The sequence below is a fragment of the Corythoichthys intestinalis genome, chromosome 8 (genome assembly GCF_030265065.1).
Source record: "Corythoichthys intestinalis isolate RoL2023-P3 chromosome 8, ASM3026506v1, whole genome shotgun sequence".
NCBI lineage: Eukaryota > Metazoa > Chordata > Actinopteri > Syngnathiformes > Syngnathidae > Corythoichthys > Corythoichthys intestinalis.
In genome coordinates, this window is record NC_080402.1 from 48,776,479 (window position 1) to 48,793,148 (window position 16,670).

At 40.9% G+C, this 16,670-nt stretch overlaps 1 protein-coding gene across 2 annotated transcripts in view; it reads left to right on the forward strand.

The window, feature by feature from the left end:
* gpr179 (G protein-coupled receptor 179) overlaps positions 1 to 15,190 on the forward strand; it is a 35,854-nt gene extending 20,664 nt beyond the window's left edge. Inside the window, exons 4-11 of one of the 2 annotated variants that reach the window (XM_057844671.1) lie at positions 1,642 to 1,835; positions 3,287 to 3,355; positions 7,379 to 7,488; positions 7,663 to 7,901; positions 9,811 to 9,949; positions 10,025 to 10,127; positions 10,939 to 11,079; positions 11,329 to 15,190. In XM_057844671.1, coding sequence (XP_057700654.1) covers positions 1,642 to 1,835; positions 3,287 to 3,355; positions 7,379 to 7,488; positions 7,663 to 7,901; positions 9,811 to 9,949; positions 10,025 to 10,127; positions 10,939 to 11,079; positions 11,329 to 14,682 — 4,349 coding nt within the window. In that variant the 3' untranslated portion in view covers positions 14,683 to 15,190. The remainder of the gene's footprint in view (positions 1 to 1,641; positions 1,836 to 3,286; positions 3,356 to 7,378; positions 7,489 to 7,662; positions 7,902 to 9,810; positions 9,950 to 10,024; positions 10,128 to 10,938; positions 11,080 to 11,328) is intronic. The other variant, XM_057844672.1, reaches the window with a different exon arrangement.
* The last annotated feature ends 1,480 nt before the right edge of the window (positions 15,191 to 16,670 follow it).

Here is a 16,670-nt window from a genome sequence, read left to right on the forward strand (position 1 = left end):
CTCTGTGACCATTGACCTCAGACCCTTTCTCTTATTATCATATCACCAATCCTGCAAATTTGAGTTAAAGAAGGTAATCCGTTTCAAGTTATCGCAAAATTCCTCATCTGACCTCTGTGACCTTTGACCTCATTGCCCCAAAAATTTCCCCAGTTGGCCTTGCCTCAGCTGCGTTTACGTGAACAATCTGCCTGAAGTTTGTGTTCAAAAGTCCAAAAATTGTGCGAGGGGGACGGAATTGCAAGTGGGTGTGTGTGTGAGTAATACAGTGATCCCTTACTTATCGCTGTTAATAGGAACCAAAACAGACCGCGTAAAGTGGAAAAACCGCCAAGTAGTGTCACCACCCCCATTTTTTTTGTGTATATATGTCAAGAAGTCAATATGTCATTTTTTTATTTCCATATTTCAAACTTCTTTAATGTTCTTTTATCCCTATATTATACATAGATATACTAGTATATATAGGGATAAATGCATGTGTTATTATTAGAACATTAAAGAAGTTTGAAACATGGAAATAAAAATATTAAGTACATACACAAAATAATGTATAAATGATATAAATAACACATTCTGTACATACATTTTCTCACTCCCTCTCATGATACGTTTTAATGTGCGTGTACATACCTAAGTAGATGTACGGGTAAATAATGTGTACATAAATATTAGGGCTGTCAAAATTATCGCGTTAACGGTCGTTAATTAATTTTTTACATTAATCACGTTAAAATATTTGACGCAATTAACGCAGATGCCCCGCTCAGACAAATTTAAATGACAGTACAGTGAAACGCTCACTTGTTGTGTTTTATGGAGTTTTGCCGCCCTCTGCTGGCGCTTGGGTGCGACTGATTTTATAGGCTTCAGCACCCATGAGCATTGTGTAATTATTGACATCAACAATGGCGGGCTACTAGTTTATTTTTTGATTGAAATTTTTACAAATTTTATTAAAACGAAAACATTAAGAGGGGTTTTAATATAAAATGTCTATAACTTGTACTAACATTTATCTTTTAAGAACTACAAGTCTTTCTATCCATGGATCGCTTTAACAGAATGTTAATAATGTTAATGCCATCTTGTTGATTTATTGTTATAATAAACAAATACAGTCCCTATGTACCATATGTTGAATGTATACATCCATCTTGTGTCTTATCTTTCCATTCCAACAATAACTTACAGAAAAATATGGCATATTGGCATATGGTTTGAATTGCGATTAATTGCGATTAATTACGAATAATTAATTTTTAAGCTGTAATTAATTAGATTAAAATTTTTAATCGTTTGACAGCCCTAATAAATATGTTTTTAAACTCTTTTATTCATATAACAAGATTATAAAATCTGTGATGCAATGAGGGCGCGAAAGTTGAGCCTCGGAGAGGAATCACCATATTAGCATTAGCCACCAAGCTAGTGTTAGCAATACATAACGTTCTCCTTCCGTAGGTTTCACCTACTTGACGGAGGTAAAAATATTTAGAAAAACTAAGATACTGATTAATACAATAAAAAATAATTAGTCCTGGCGTCCACACACATATACATCGCACTTTTGTCATGTAGGCCACTCTTTAACTCATTTGCTGCCATTTGATAGTGAAAGAAAAAGTACAATGTTTTCAGACAGCGCCACGTGTTACCCATCCATGCCCGTGTGTCTGCCGTGCTGGCCGGGCTGTGGGAGTTGCCGGGACGGTGCCCCCTGTTGGGTGCAGGAGGACGGGCCCTTGAGGGCCACCGTTATGGCAGCACAGGGGACCTTCATGGCCCTCGTCTTTGTCAGCATGCTGGCTGCATACCGTCATAGGAGAAGCAAGGTAAAAATGTGGGAAAATTTTATCTGCAGCACCACCTTGATTGGCAAGTGCACCAACTTATGGGTTTTGTCACTTATAAGCATAAGCGGAGTTTAAGGGGGACCAGGCCCCCCTTGGTGGCCGAAAAGTGTCCTTGCATGTAATTGACTTTCTTATATACTGTCTATAAAAGTTGTAAAGCTAGAAAACAAACAACAAAAATGAATGAAATGAGCAAAAATGATATTTTTATAATAGGGCTAAATTATTTTTCGAACAGATCATGTGACTAGCACCTTAGACCGTCATTTGCTTTGCATATTATTTTCCACAAAAAAAAAAAAAAAAAAAAGGACAGGGCAATTTTATTTTTCAAATGATTTTTTTCTTTGATTGAAAATATTTTTGATTGAAGCAAAACAGAAATTAGACACAAATGTCCTACCCATAATATGGCCCAAACACAAAAAGGATTGCTTCAATCAAAGAAAACTTTTTCAATGAAAAATGAAGTGTTCAAATGCAAATTTTTCAATCTCAAATATTTTTTTGCATTCAAAAATCTTTTCTATGATTGCAATTTTTCGTTTTTTTGATTGAAGTGATTTTTCTTTTTGAAAATATATATTTTTTGAAGCAACTTATTTTTTGATTGAATCATAAAGACAAAAACGTCCTAGCCAAAATGTGACCCAACACATATCAACATTACTTCAATTAAAAAAGTTGCTTCAATCAAAAAGACTTGACTCCAATCAAAAAAAAAAAAAAATCAAGGAAAGATAGCTTTCACGTGCATTTTTTTGAGTTTCAAATTTATTTTTGCATTCAAACACTTTTTTTTTTTTTTTTTTTTTTGAAGCGATTTTTTTTAATTGAAAATATATATTTTGATTGAGGCAACTTTTTTTTTTATTGAATAATAAAGACACAAATCTTCCTCTAATGGCTCCGCCCAGCAGATACAATTTTTGACTTGGGTTAACTACATTGGCACGACACCGGCGGGCGTACCATATTCAATGGATGACCATCTTAGCGAAAAGTATATCTGTCCTAAGCAGCCTGATTTAGAATTCCCCTCAAGAATGACGGGAAACAAAAAAATCTCATTGTCAACTTATTATTATAAATATTCTTGTAAGTGAATTTTATTGATAACACTGCATTTCGGGGTCATCAACATGTTGTGCCCCCCCTGCTCCAAAAGTCAAACTCCGCCTATGCTAATAAGCCATCGCTTGGAAGTCAAAGTGTCAAAAAAGTAGGGGTGCAAAAATACAGAAGTTTTTCTTTCAATTAGCATTAAATTTTGGGTGAATTTTGATTGAAATTCAACATGGAAATTTTTGAAAAATAGAAAAGATTCCAAGGGAGTTGCTAAGAATTGTAGCAATTGACTGGCGATTGAGTGTTATTTTCTACAAGGGTACAGAAGTGTGTTACTTACAAACCCGTGTTTGTTTTGTCAGAGGATTCGGGCATCGGGCCTCCTGCTACTGGAGGCCATCTTGTTTGGGTCACTTCTCCTCTACTTTCCGGTAAGACCGCCGCGTATTGGTTAAAAAATGTCATTTCTCCTCATCATTCATGTCAGTGGAGGATCTTTCAAATTTGGGTTTGTATTCTGTATTAGAGGTTCGATCGAGGGTAAAGGTTACATGGTTTTAAATAAGGGATAAAGCTTCGCACGATGGCTTCAAAACATTTAGTTTTTAAACAATTATCAGGTTTTAAAGCAAAAGACAACACTTACGTACAAACGACCTTCATGTGATATGATTGCACAGAATATTTAAGTTTGCAAATTGCACATTTCGTAGATCACTGCATAGACTTCATAATTATATTGACGGGACACATTCCACAGACACTGTGCCACGCCTTCAAGTAGGGGGCCGTCCCACACTCCGCTTCAGTTTTTAACAGTCGGTCGCAGTTATTCAACACATGCAGCAATCCAACACCAGATTTAGGTTGAAAAAGTAAACTAAAGTAAAGTAAAGCTGTACCGCATACAAACAGGAAGGATTGTCTCAGGAGTGATTTGTTCGAGGATTCAAGGTAATTACTATATTTTTCGTACCGTGCATGCATTTTGAAACGTTGTGAAAAAAAATCAATGGGAGAAATTATACGCTACGGTCTTGGCGTCATAATTCGCAATATTTACTTGATATAAATGCTAACTGCCTGTTTTTTGCTTTTAATCAAGAATTGAGAGTGATTTAGTTTCAGAATTCAGGGATATACACATTTATTTACAAGAATTTTCTTTTTTTTTTTTTTACATTTTCAATGTAAAAAGCTCTTTGTGGTGATAAGGCGGCACCACAGTGGCTTAAAGACTAGCAGCACATTCAACATATTTACGTAAAATAAATGCTAACTGCCTGTTTTTTGATTCTTCTAACCAAAAATCGAGAGAGCCCAGAGATTGAAGTATTTATTCACTTTCGTCCACTTTCGAATTCAGTTCAAAGTTCTCTTCCTCACATTCAAGGCCATCCATAACCTCGCCCCTCTATACTTGTCTGATCTCATTCATGTCACTACTCCCTCCTGTGCCCTTAGATCCTCCTCCTTCATACAACTGTCCGTCCCCCCCGCTCGCCTCACCACCACGGGGAGCCGAGCGTTCAGCCTCTTGGCTCCCCAGCTTTGGAATCACAGACTCCCTCCCCCTTTTTCAACCAAAACTCAAAACTCACCTGTTTAGACTAGCCTAGCCACAATAATCAATAAGTTCTGTTTTTTTTAACTGTCCATATATCTCTTTTAGTATTTTAAATTTCCTTAAACATTCTTTACTTTCATTTTCTCACCTTCTATATGTTTAAATGTTTTAAATGATTGTACGCCGACCTTGAGTGCCAGAAAGGCGCCTTCAAATAAAATGTATTATTATTATTATTATTATTTATTCACAAGAAATTTCAACATAAAAAGCTCTTTGTGTGTTTACACTCGGTCAGCTCTAACAGAGATAGGCTCCCTATTAATCAGGCCCGCACCCTGCGTCCCGTCAATATATTATGATGTCTCTGATCTCTGATAACAGAGAAAATTATGTCTCAACACCAAAAATAACATTACTCAAAAATAAAACCCAGCCATTGTGTGACGAATGTGATGTAAGTTATGCGATGCGACGAGACTCGAGCACAGCATATAAACGCCGAAACACTTGAAACAGGTAAAAAGTAGCCAAGAAATTTGGCACACACTATTCATATTTTCTGTACCTGTTCAATATGTCACCGGCTTTCGTCTGTCTCCATCTGAGTTTTAAATGGGGGTCAGGGTTTCAAATTAGGGTGATCGCGAGAAGCAGTCATGATGGCGACCTGCAGCAATTTTGTCTGTTGTTTAGCCCAGTTTAGTATTTATGTGTTGCTCTTGTGTAATTGTCCACCGATCAGAGAGCTTTTTCTCACCCCTCCTAGACATCAGTCTCATTGTGAACATTTGTGCTGATTAAAAGGACATGTTGAGTGCACAATGTCTGCTTGTGTGTGTGTAGTAGGAACACAATGAAACGCCTTTTCACCCGCACCGTTTTTGAGCTGATGCTCTTAACCCGAGTGGCTGCTGGCCTCGTCAGCTCGACAGTAATTCCTGGATTACCATCCTCCAGTAGGACACTGATGGTGGAAGGGACAGTGTCATATATTTCTCTTTATATCTCACGTTCAGCACCATTGTGAACAGATGAACACTAACTTTAATTCCTTCCACTATTTGGAATAGATGAAGACTCATTTAATTTTGTTTCATATTTTCTCTCACAATTTTAAACATACAGTGGAGCAAATAAGTATTTAGTCAACCACCAATTGTGCAAGTTCTCCTACTTGAAAAGATTAGACAGGCCTGTAATTGTCAACATGGGTAAACCTCAGCCATGAGAGACAAAATGTGGACAAAAAAATAAAAAACAGAAAATCACATTGTTTGATTTTTAAAGAATTTATTTCCAAATTAGAGTGGAAAATAAGTATTTGGTCACCTACAAACAAGCAAGATTTCTGATTGTCAAAGAGGTCTAACTTCTTCTAACGAGGTCTAACGAGGCTCCACTCGTTGCCTGTATTAATGGCACCTGTTTTAACTCATTATTGGTATAAAAGACCTGTCCACAACCTCAGTCAGTCACACTCCAAACTCCACTATGGCCAAGACCAGAGAGCTGTCGAACGACACCAGAGATAAAATTGTAGACCTGCACCAGGCTGGGAAGACTGAATCTGCAATAGGTAAAACGCTTGGTGTAAAGAAATCAACTGTGGGAGCAATTATTAGAAAATGGAAGACATACAAGACCACTGATAATCTCCCTCGATCTGGGGCTCCATGCAAGATCTCACCCCATGGTGTCAAAATGATAACAAGAATGGTGAGCAAAAATCCCAGAACCACACGGGGGGACCTATGGAATGACCTACAGAGAGCTGGGACCACAGTAACAAAGTCTACTATCAGTAACACAATGCGCCGCCAGGGACTCAAATCCTGCACTGCCAGACGTCTCCCCCTGCTGAAGAAAGTACACATCCAGGCCCGTCTGCGGTTCACTAGAGAGCATTTGGATGATCCAGAAGAGGACTGGGAGAATGTGTTATGGTCAGATGAAACCAAAATCGAACTTCTTGGTGGAAACACAAGTTCTCGTGTTTGGAGGAGAAAGAATACTGAATTGCATCCGAAGAACACCATACCCACTGGGAAGCATGGGGGTGGAAACATCATGCTTTGGGGCTGTTTTTCTGCAAAGGGACCAGGACGATTGATCTGTATAAAGGAAAGAATGAATGGGGCATAGTATCAAGAGATTTTGAGTGAAAATCTCCTTTCATCAGCAAGGGCATTGAAAATGAGACGTGGCTGGGTCTTTTAGCATGACAATGATCCCAAACAAACAGCCAGGGCAACAAAAGAGTGGCTTCGAAAGAAGTATTTCAAGGTCCTGGAGTGGCCTAGCCAGTCTCCAGATCTCAACCCCATAGAAAATCTGTGGAGGGAGTTGAACGTCCGTGTTGCCCAACGACAGCCCCAAAACATCACTGCTCTAGAGGAGATCTGCATGGAAGAATGGGTCAAAATACCAGCAACAGTGTGTGAAAAGCTTGTGAAGAGTTACAGAAAACATTTGGCCTCCGTTATTGCCAACAAACGATGAACTTTTGGTATTGACCAAACACGTAGTTTCCACTATGATTTGCAAATAAATTCTTTAAAAATCAAACAATGTGATTTTCTGTTTTTTTCCCACATTCTGTCTCTCATGGTTGAGGTTTACCGATGTTGACAATTACAGGCCTCTCTAATATTTTCAAGTGGGAGAAGTTGCACAATTAGTGGTTGACTAAATACTTATTTGCCCCACTGTATTAACGCTCATTTCTCTTCGTGGTCACCAATGTTCTCAAAAGGTAGACACTGCATTCTTTGTGTGATTAGTTTCTCTATTTGACACAGCTCAACACTAATTTGTTTACAAAAATAAAGCATCGACTGTTTTGAAGTCATAAAGTGACTCGTGGGCCGTCTACATACGTCCACAGGTGTTCATTCTATACTTCAAGCCAAGCACGTTCAGGTGCATCCTGCTCCGCTGGGTCCGCATGCTGGGCTTCTCCATCGTCTATGGCACCCTCACCCTCAAAATGTACAGGTCAGGTCTTTTTTTCCCCCCAAAATTTTACCTAAACATTACATTACAAATAAAGGTTTGTAGTCGAGTTTGGGAAAACTTTGTAACTAGAAAGCAGTTACATGTCCTGCAGTGACGTTCCCTCCTCGCAGAGTTATGAAGGTGTTTCTGTTACCTCGTTCGTACTTCATCCAGGGTTCTCAAGGCGTTCCTGTCACGCACGGCTCAGAGGGTTCCCTACATGTCAAGCCTACACCTGCTGAGGATCCTAGGCGTCATGCTTATGACAGCCAGCTGGTTCCTGTGCGCCTGGACGGTGGGGGTCCTCCAGAACCGTGACAGGAACATTCCTGTCATTGTGACCACCACCACACCAGGGGGCCAGGGATTCAACCTTTGCTACCTGGACCGGTGGGACTACATGATGGCTGTTGGTAAGGGTTTGCTGGTGCACTGAAGAGACTAACGTTACCCAAAGATTAAAGTGCCTGTGACACGAAAAAGCATGTTTATTTCATAATACACCCGGTATTTTATGCTCCTGAATGAAATGGACCGCTTGGATGTGTGTGGAAGCGATCGCTATATTTATTTAGTTTTTTTTAATCCCGCGCCATGAAAATGAGTGACTTCCAGGAACAGTCTCGAGTTGAGAAAGACGTGTACGGAGGAAGGAGTCCTCTTCACTATACAGCTGTACTGTTGTATGACAAGGACTAAGGATTCAGCTGATTTTGAGGATTAATACGTTTATTTTTCGCATCACTCCAGCCAAACGGCTGCAGAAAAATCTTACTGTAGGAGGGAGAGGCGTGTACGCCTTTTTGGGATTTCAAAAGGTTCCCATTCCCCGGTGGATATGGGCCAAAACAAGCCCTACTACTGTGGGACCATGGGACTTACGAGGAAGTGAGTAAACATTGTGTTTTGTATCATGTCAAATACTGGAATCATTTTAATATGTAGGTGGCTTGCATTTTGTGAGATGCTCCTTGTCCCCTCGGCCGACGACTTGTCGCACATCCCCCCCACCGGGAGAGCACTACTAGTATACTCGGGTGTTGTCAAATTTTCCGACCGATCAGAAAATGCAACTTTGAGTTAAAAATAGCCGCGAATACCGCGATTACAAAGTAAACACCACAAACCTTCTTTAAATAAAGGACTACTTACGTTTGATCATGGATTGGCATGTAAATGTTCAGCGGTCATTGTCCAGCTGCTTCCTCCGTATTAGCAGGGGAATGAGCTGTAAATTGCTCTCCGCCGGGCGGTTTGCCAATCGGCGATAACAATCGACAACCCAGTCATCATGTGAAATGATCCGGGCTAGTTATGTGTGATTTTGCGCTTCGAAGACTTTGAAACATCACTCGGTTCGGGTTAGCGTGTCGGCAAGCTGTCACGCCTCTTGGTTTGTTTACATTCTCCGAAGCCAGGGAAGGGAAATGACATAAGCCCGATTTAGGTGGCATAAAATATCGTTCGGGAAGTCCGACAGTAAAGGTGAAGTCGACAGTTTTGACCATTATGGAGTAATTTTGCCATGTCGTCTTGAATAAATGCATTTTTATTATTTCATATTCCATTTAGCACAAGACTATTATTTGTCATGACCATGCCATTTATTTAGCTATTGGGGAAAATACTTGGATAAAAAATAATATCCTGTAAAAATGTTGGAGTAGAGAGGCTGAAACAATGACATTTTGCGGCTCTCTTTGTCATGTTTTCGTTGTTCTGAATAATTCCCCCTCAACAGGCTGACTGCTCCTTCTCAAGCCATTTATTTAGCTGTTGGGGAAAATACTTGGATAAAAAGAATATCCTGTAAAAATATTGGAGTAGAGAGACTGAAATAATGACATTTTGCGGCTCTCTTTGTCGTGTTTTCGTCGTTGTGAATAATTCCCACTCAATGGGCTGCATACTAAATCAGATGAAATCGTGACTCCGCTGACGTCATCCACCTGTTGGGGACGCTAGAGCCCTATAATGGTAGGCGTGGCTAATCAGCAGATTAAAAGACTAATTTCTTGTCATCTGCGCTTTGCTAAATTGTTGTATATTGTCGAATCGTCTCTAAATATGATTCTAATTCACATATATATAATCCTATTAAAGAGTTTTTTTCTCGTGTCGTACGCACTTTATCCTCGCCTATTTTTATGTTTGGCATTCCACACACTATTTTGATGTGTAACATTCTCTCTCTCAAAAAAAAACAAAACAAAAAAAACAATTCAAACCAAATTCAGTTTGTGTTCTTTGTTCTCACCACTATTTTTTTTAAAAACTTGAACTCTTGTAAGATTGTCACTAACGGGAAGCGGCCTTCCACAGCTGAGCTTCTATTCCTGTGCTGGGGCAGTTCCCTGTGGACCGCCGTCCGGCCAGTGCCATCAGCCTTCCACGAGCCTCGCTACATGGGCATCGCCATCCACAATGAGCTGCTTCTTTCCACTATGTTCCACCTTTGCCGGTAGACAACGCACTCTGTCCACGTCGCGAGGATGGCAGAACTCTCTCTCCTAAAATTGATATGGTCTCCCAACAGGTTTACATTTCCATCCCTGCACCCCGACTGGATGCTGCTGCTGTCTTTTGCACACACCCACGTGACCATCACTGTGACACTCGCTCTGATCTTCATACCGAAGGTAAAGAAAACCTGTGAGAACAAATCCATTTCATTTCATTAAACAGAGATTGGGCAAACTAGCGTCTCCAAAGTTAATACTATAAGTGTAAAACAGAGCTGAGAGCGTGAATCACAAAGTGGAGTTAGTGTTGAGCTTTTTAACTTGGTGAAAAATAAATTAAGAACTAAAATGTTAATCTGTTTGACCTTTTGATGCCTAAAAAAATGGAATAAAAGTTAATATTGAAAACTAATTAAAAATGAAAAAAAAATACTTACCGGTAAATGAAGAACTAATTAATAAATTCATTTTCTTATATTTCACCAAAAGTTTTTTTGTTGTTGTATTTAAACATATTTTTGATTGGCATTCTGTATTTTTTTTTCTATTTATTTTTTTAGGGGTTTTTGTGTCTTTTTTTTATTTTGATGTAACTTTAAAATATTTATTTTGAATTTATATTTTTTTAAAAAAATCTTTAGATCTTCCTTATAATTTAGGATTTTCCAGATTTAAATGTATAGAATTTTACATTCTATATATAATTACTTTTTACGTGTATTGTTATTATTTTCATGTACGTAAGCATTCCTCCAATGCTTTTTGGTGAATATTTGTTAAATGTTAATTTCAGGCATCAAGGGGTTAAAATAGTGCCAAGCCCTTAAACTACAAAGCGAAGTTTATTTTGATCTTCCTAAAAGAGTAGGGAATTCAGAAATATTATTAAATAATGTAGAGGAGGACACATAAGCAGCATTAAATGAAATTAAATTCTCACTTTTGGCACAAAAGTGACAACCTGGTCCATTTTACTTGTGTGCTACAGTTCTTATACATAAGCAAACCTGGCAGGGAGGAGATCGCTGCTGAGGTTTACGAGGAAGAGGTGGACCTGCGACGTTCATACCTCAATAGCAGCTTTCGTTCAGCTTGGAGTGAGCGCAGCGTGGACCCCGAAGACTTTCGGGTAAACTCAGAACAAAACTGTTGTTTTGCTCCGAAATAGAACAAATCTGAAAATGCCAAATTTGGGAGCTAACTTTGTACAAGTTATGACTTTTTCAAAATTGTATATGTATCATATTTTCAATGATAAAGGAACAGGACTGTCATTTTCTCACCCAAAACATCCTTCATAAACATCTTACCTTTATTCTAATGTTCTGTTCATGTCTGTCTTCCCTCACCCCTCCGTAACCTCACCCATTCTCACCAGGACGAACTCAAGAGATTATATACCCAGCTGGAAGTCAACAAAGCCAAGAAGATGACGGCAAACAACCCTCACCTTTCAAAGAAGCGAAGCTCTCGTTGCGCATTGGGTCGATCGATCATCAAGCGCATCGCCGAAATCCCCCTGAGCCGACAATGCAGTCGTGAGGACCGAGACGGTTCCTTCCGGAGTGGCAATTACTCCGGGTCTTACAGGAGGACCCCAGACAACGTCAGCATTAGAAGTTCCATGAAATCCCGATCACCGTCTCTACGAAAATCCCAGTGTGATTATTACTCGCGGGAGAGGGACTCTTCCTTGCGGGATTCATCCAGGCTGAGGGCCGATGTAGGGAAAAGATCTTCGCAAAGATCAGAGACGGATTCTGTAGACATGCATCCAGCAGTCTGCAAATCAGTTAGCGCTCAAAACCTGACCATTGATACCAATCTCTTGCACCTCCCTGATCACACCAAGCTTCACAAGTCGTGGAGTCTCACGTCTACTCATTCTATGGAGAGCATGTCCAAGCGCAATGGCTCAAGCCTCTCCATTAGCGAGCAGACCAGGAGTGCTCTACAGTCAGAGTCTTTTGACAAAGCTGAGGTTTGTCCTTGGGAGGTTGAGGCAGAACAACAAGGCGATAAGAGCCACAAGCGTGTCACCTACGCAAACTCTCGGGAGGACGAGCCACAAAGTCCGTCCTCGCCAGATGCCATTATATGTCCGTGGGACCATTTACCGCCTGTAGAGAACAACCTGTCACAAGACAAAGGGGATGCAGAGTCCCCTAAAGTACCAGTCTCTGCAAGTGCACCAGGGTCTCCGAGACACAAGGTCATCAAAGATCAACGAGTTTTTTCCTTCCGGAACACCACCACCAAATGGCTCTCTGTCAAATCCTTCCTGACATCTGTGGAAGCAGCTAGCAAGTCGAACAAGGATGAAAACTTCAATAGAGAAGGTTCCCAAAAAAGCCAGGAAAGTGGTTCCACAGTGTCCAGATCAGGATCATCCAGTCGACGTCCAAGCATGGAGAAGAGGACCCTGCAGAGAAGAAGCATGACAACAGCAGATGGAAAACCATGTCTTGTAAAGCAGAACGCAATCAGACTGTCCTCTGGAGATTCATCTGACAGGAGTCCCAGAAGGTTGGTGATTGTCAAGTCTCCCATGTGTCCAGGAGATGGAGATAATATGCTAAAAGATGGCACGTACGAAAATGTATACCTTTCTCGGCAGAGTAGTAAACGAAGCAGCATAAGCTCCTGTAGCTCAAGGACGCCATCAACTCACAGAAGAGGAAGTAAACGAATAGCAGCTGCAGTGTTGAAAACCGTTTCTCATGCTGATGTTTGTCCTTGGGAAGGACTTGTGGAGGTGGCAAAGAAGCAGCAAAGCGTGAAGGCAGATGTGTGCCCATGGGAAACGGACACATCTGAACGAACAAGCGTCTGCCCACAGAAATCTCAACAGCAGGAGATGGTGATGAGGCAGGACAGTGGCCGTGCCGATGTGTGCCCATGGGAGTCCCAAGATGCTCCGGAAAGCACATATGCCATCCCAGGAAAGACACAACTGTCTCTAAAGCGATCAGCAGATATTTGTCCCTGGGAAGCAGCAGAAACTCCAGTACCTATTATAAAACAAGATAGTGAGTATGCCAACATTTGCCCTTGGGAAACAGAGGTAGTGTATGAAAACATAAATCCCGTGCAGACAAAGGGATCCCTGAAGGTGCCCTCACGACAAGAAACAACAAAAGCTGCCGTTTTCCCCAGTATATCAAAAGAACAACTTACCAAATCTTCTGATCTGCATCTGGAAAGAAGAATGACCAAGGCAGAGGAAAGTTGTCCATGGGACTTCCCAGACCCCCCAAAATTGGATGAGGTTCATGTTATAGAAGTTGCCCCATCGCAGATCACCGTCAAAGCTGATATCTGTCCCTGGGATGCTGGACAACATGCCCAAGTAGGACTTCCAAACAATAAAGGAAATATTTGCCCTTGTGAGACTGAAACGCCAGAAACAGCCAAATCACAGACCTCGGAAAAGTCCAGAAAAATCATCAAACAAGATAGTGCCCGTGCAAACATCTGTCCATGGGAAAGCGAGGATACCACAACAGTCAAAACTGAGGATTCACAAAGAGGAAAAGCTGAGAAGGTATTGAACAAGCAGGATAGCGCAAGAGGAGACATTTGTCCTTGGGAGACAGAAGACCCAAATGTTCTGAAGAAGCAGGACAGTTCTAGAGAAAACATTTGTCCATGGGAGACAGGAGAATCAGATGTTCTGAAAAAGCAAGACAGTTCAAGAGAAAATGTTTGTCCATGGGAGACAAAAGAACCAAATGTGCTGACAAAGCAAGACAGCTCCAAGGAAAATGTGTGTCCATGGGAGACAGAAGCTAGTATCCCAAAAAATCAGGACAATTCTAGAGAAAATATCTGTCCATGGGAGACAGGAGAATCAAATGTCCTAAAAAAGCAGGACAGTTCTAGAGAAAATGTTTGTCCATGGGAGTCAGAAGAACCAAATGTGCTAAAAAAGCAAGACAGCTCTAGAGAAAACATTTGTCCTTGGGAGACAGAAGAACCAAATGTCCTGAAAAAGCAGGACAGTTCTAGAGAAGATATTTGTCCATGGGAGACAGAAGAAAAAAATGTTTTGAAGAAGCAGGACAGTTCCCAAGGAAGTGTGGTTGCGCAGCCAAAGGTTCTGAAAAAGCAGGATAGCTCTAGGCAAAGTGTTTGTCCATGGGAGACTGAAGACACAAAGTCTTCCAAGAGGCAAGATAGCGTAAGAGAGGATATTTGTCCATGGGAAGCTGAGGAACCCAAGGTTTTGCAAAAACAGGACAATTTTGGAACTCAATTAGTCGGAGAAGAAGTTAAAGTTCTCAAAAAGCAGGACAGCTCTCGGGCTAGTGTCTGTCCATGGGAAGCTGAGGACTCTGTAATGTTAGGAGAACAAGGAAACTTGCACTCTGATAATTGTTCATGGGAAACAGGAGGAACAGGAAATGTCAAAGACAATGATGGCCTTGATACACAGGGTTGTCCCAGTGAAATCGAGGACCCGCAAACATCCACCATTCCAAGCAGCGACAAAGATTATATACTTGAGGACGAGAAAACAATAGCCGAGGAGTCAGACATGCCAAAACCCAGCATGGCGCTGGGTCGCCGAGACGCCTTGTGTCCCTGGGAGATGGCAAGAAGTGCCTCGGGATCCTTTACGGACAACAACTCGGACGTTTTCACGTGGGAACCTGAGAATATCCCAGAGGAAGACGAGGAAGATGATGCAGAATGTGCCGCAGAAGCGCTCATATTCCCTCCCGATTTGTGATCTCTAGCCCGTTGGAATCAACAGGAAGTAAACGCACTTGAAGCCTCTCGGTGAAAACTGACGGCTTTGCTGAGCCTGAAAAAAAAATCATTTTTGAAAAAAATTGAGACAACGTATTTGGACTACAGACAAATGTCCGTACACCCAATTGAAACAAACATACCGTTAGCAAAGTCACCGAGCCTGTTCCCTGTGAAATTTATAACAAACACTGATGGCGAAATGACCAAGGGTCATCCAAGCCCCCTTTCTTCCTGCCCCTGAATTTTCCTTCACGATGAGCCTAACACTCTGTAGCACAGAGCAGATAACATCAGTCAGTTCAAATGTGCGCTGTTGTGATCATTTCTAAAATATGTAACACAATGCAACTACAATGTCAATGTTAATTATTGTCAATGAAAAACTGATTAAAAAATGTCCATCTGTGTATATTTTTGTTGGTTGTATTGAGTTCATTTTGCCTACACTTATAGATTAGTCAATTTTTTTCTTTTATCCCAGACAATAGTAGGTGATTTAATTACCTGACCTGTTTTGGCGAACATTTCCGCCTTCGTCAGAGGGTAACAGGTGTTTGGTGTGACGCGTCTATCAGCTGATGGGTAAAGGCATGACGCCCTTTGCTAATCATTCACTCTTCCAGGATGCTGGTCCAGGTCATCCCTCGTCCCTGTAGATGGTCCTCGGGCCCAGCTTGCGGATCTCAATGGACTCCCTGATCCAGCGCTGATGCTTATTTCCTTCGGTGCGAATGACTCTGGCCTTTTCCCGGTCCACGATGTGGTTTTCCCTTTTGCAGTGACTGGTGATGGCTGATTTGTGATGTTCTTGTTGTGCTTGTTCTTTTATTGCCCTTGTTTGTCTCATTGTTGTCTCCTTTTCACATTCGTTCTTGTCTTCTGTTGTTCTTGTAATAAAGCTCCTCCCTGTCTCCCAGATCTATGTTTTATTTTATGATTTGCCTTGGAATTTCATATATGGAGTTACATTTGTTTTCTGGGTGGATTTTGTCCTTTGGATGGCCCAATATATTATTTTATTTATTTATATAGCACAATTCAACACAAGGCAATTCATGTATGAGTGTTGTGTGTGGTTTGACCGGTGTGTTTATGTTGTATTTTTTCATGACCCTTTGGATATGTTCCGTGACTTCCCTCACATACGGCAACGTCACCATATCTCTGTGTTCTTGTTTTTTCTTTCCCCCTGTGTTGTTTTTGTTTTTGACCTGTCCTGCACCTTTTGCTATTGCCCACTGTGGATACTGACACCTTTTTAGTGCATGTTTTATTATTTTCGTCCTGTGTTCTGTCATCCGGTTCCGTTATAAATGCCATACGTTCATGCAGTGTTCTGACTACCGACAGTTTGTGGATAGTGGGGAGTTCCATTGTCCAAAGAAGGTATTGGTCAGTGTTATTTTGATGTCACCGTTGTCTGTGTGATGTATGTTTCTGTCCAGAAAAGCTATGGATTGATCGGTTTCTTCTTCATGGGTGAATTTGATGCTGCCGGGTGTGTCTATGGTGTTGAGGTGGTCAGTGAGTTGTTGTGTATGTCCCGTTTTTACTTTTTCCAGAATGTCGTCTACTTAGCGTTTCCATAGTGTGGGTCGCCTGTCAGTCTGACAGGTGAGTCATGCCTTTATCCATCAGCTGATAAAGACGTGTCACACCAAACACCAGTGACCCTTTGACGAAGGCGGAAGTGTTCGCCAAAACATGTCAGGTAATTAAATCGTCTACTATTGTCTGGGATCAAACAAAACAAAACGAAAATCGACTAATGTGTACATTTTATTTCAACGCTTCACTTTCAGGATTAGGAAAGTGCCAAATCATATACCCTTAATTGCATAAATAAGCATTGCACATACTATGCAATGATAGTGTTAAGTGGGCTGGGCCCGTATATTAGTGGCTTAGCCATAAATTAACAATTCAAAATTTTCCCTGCTTATTCAATGCAAATAATTATGAGTC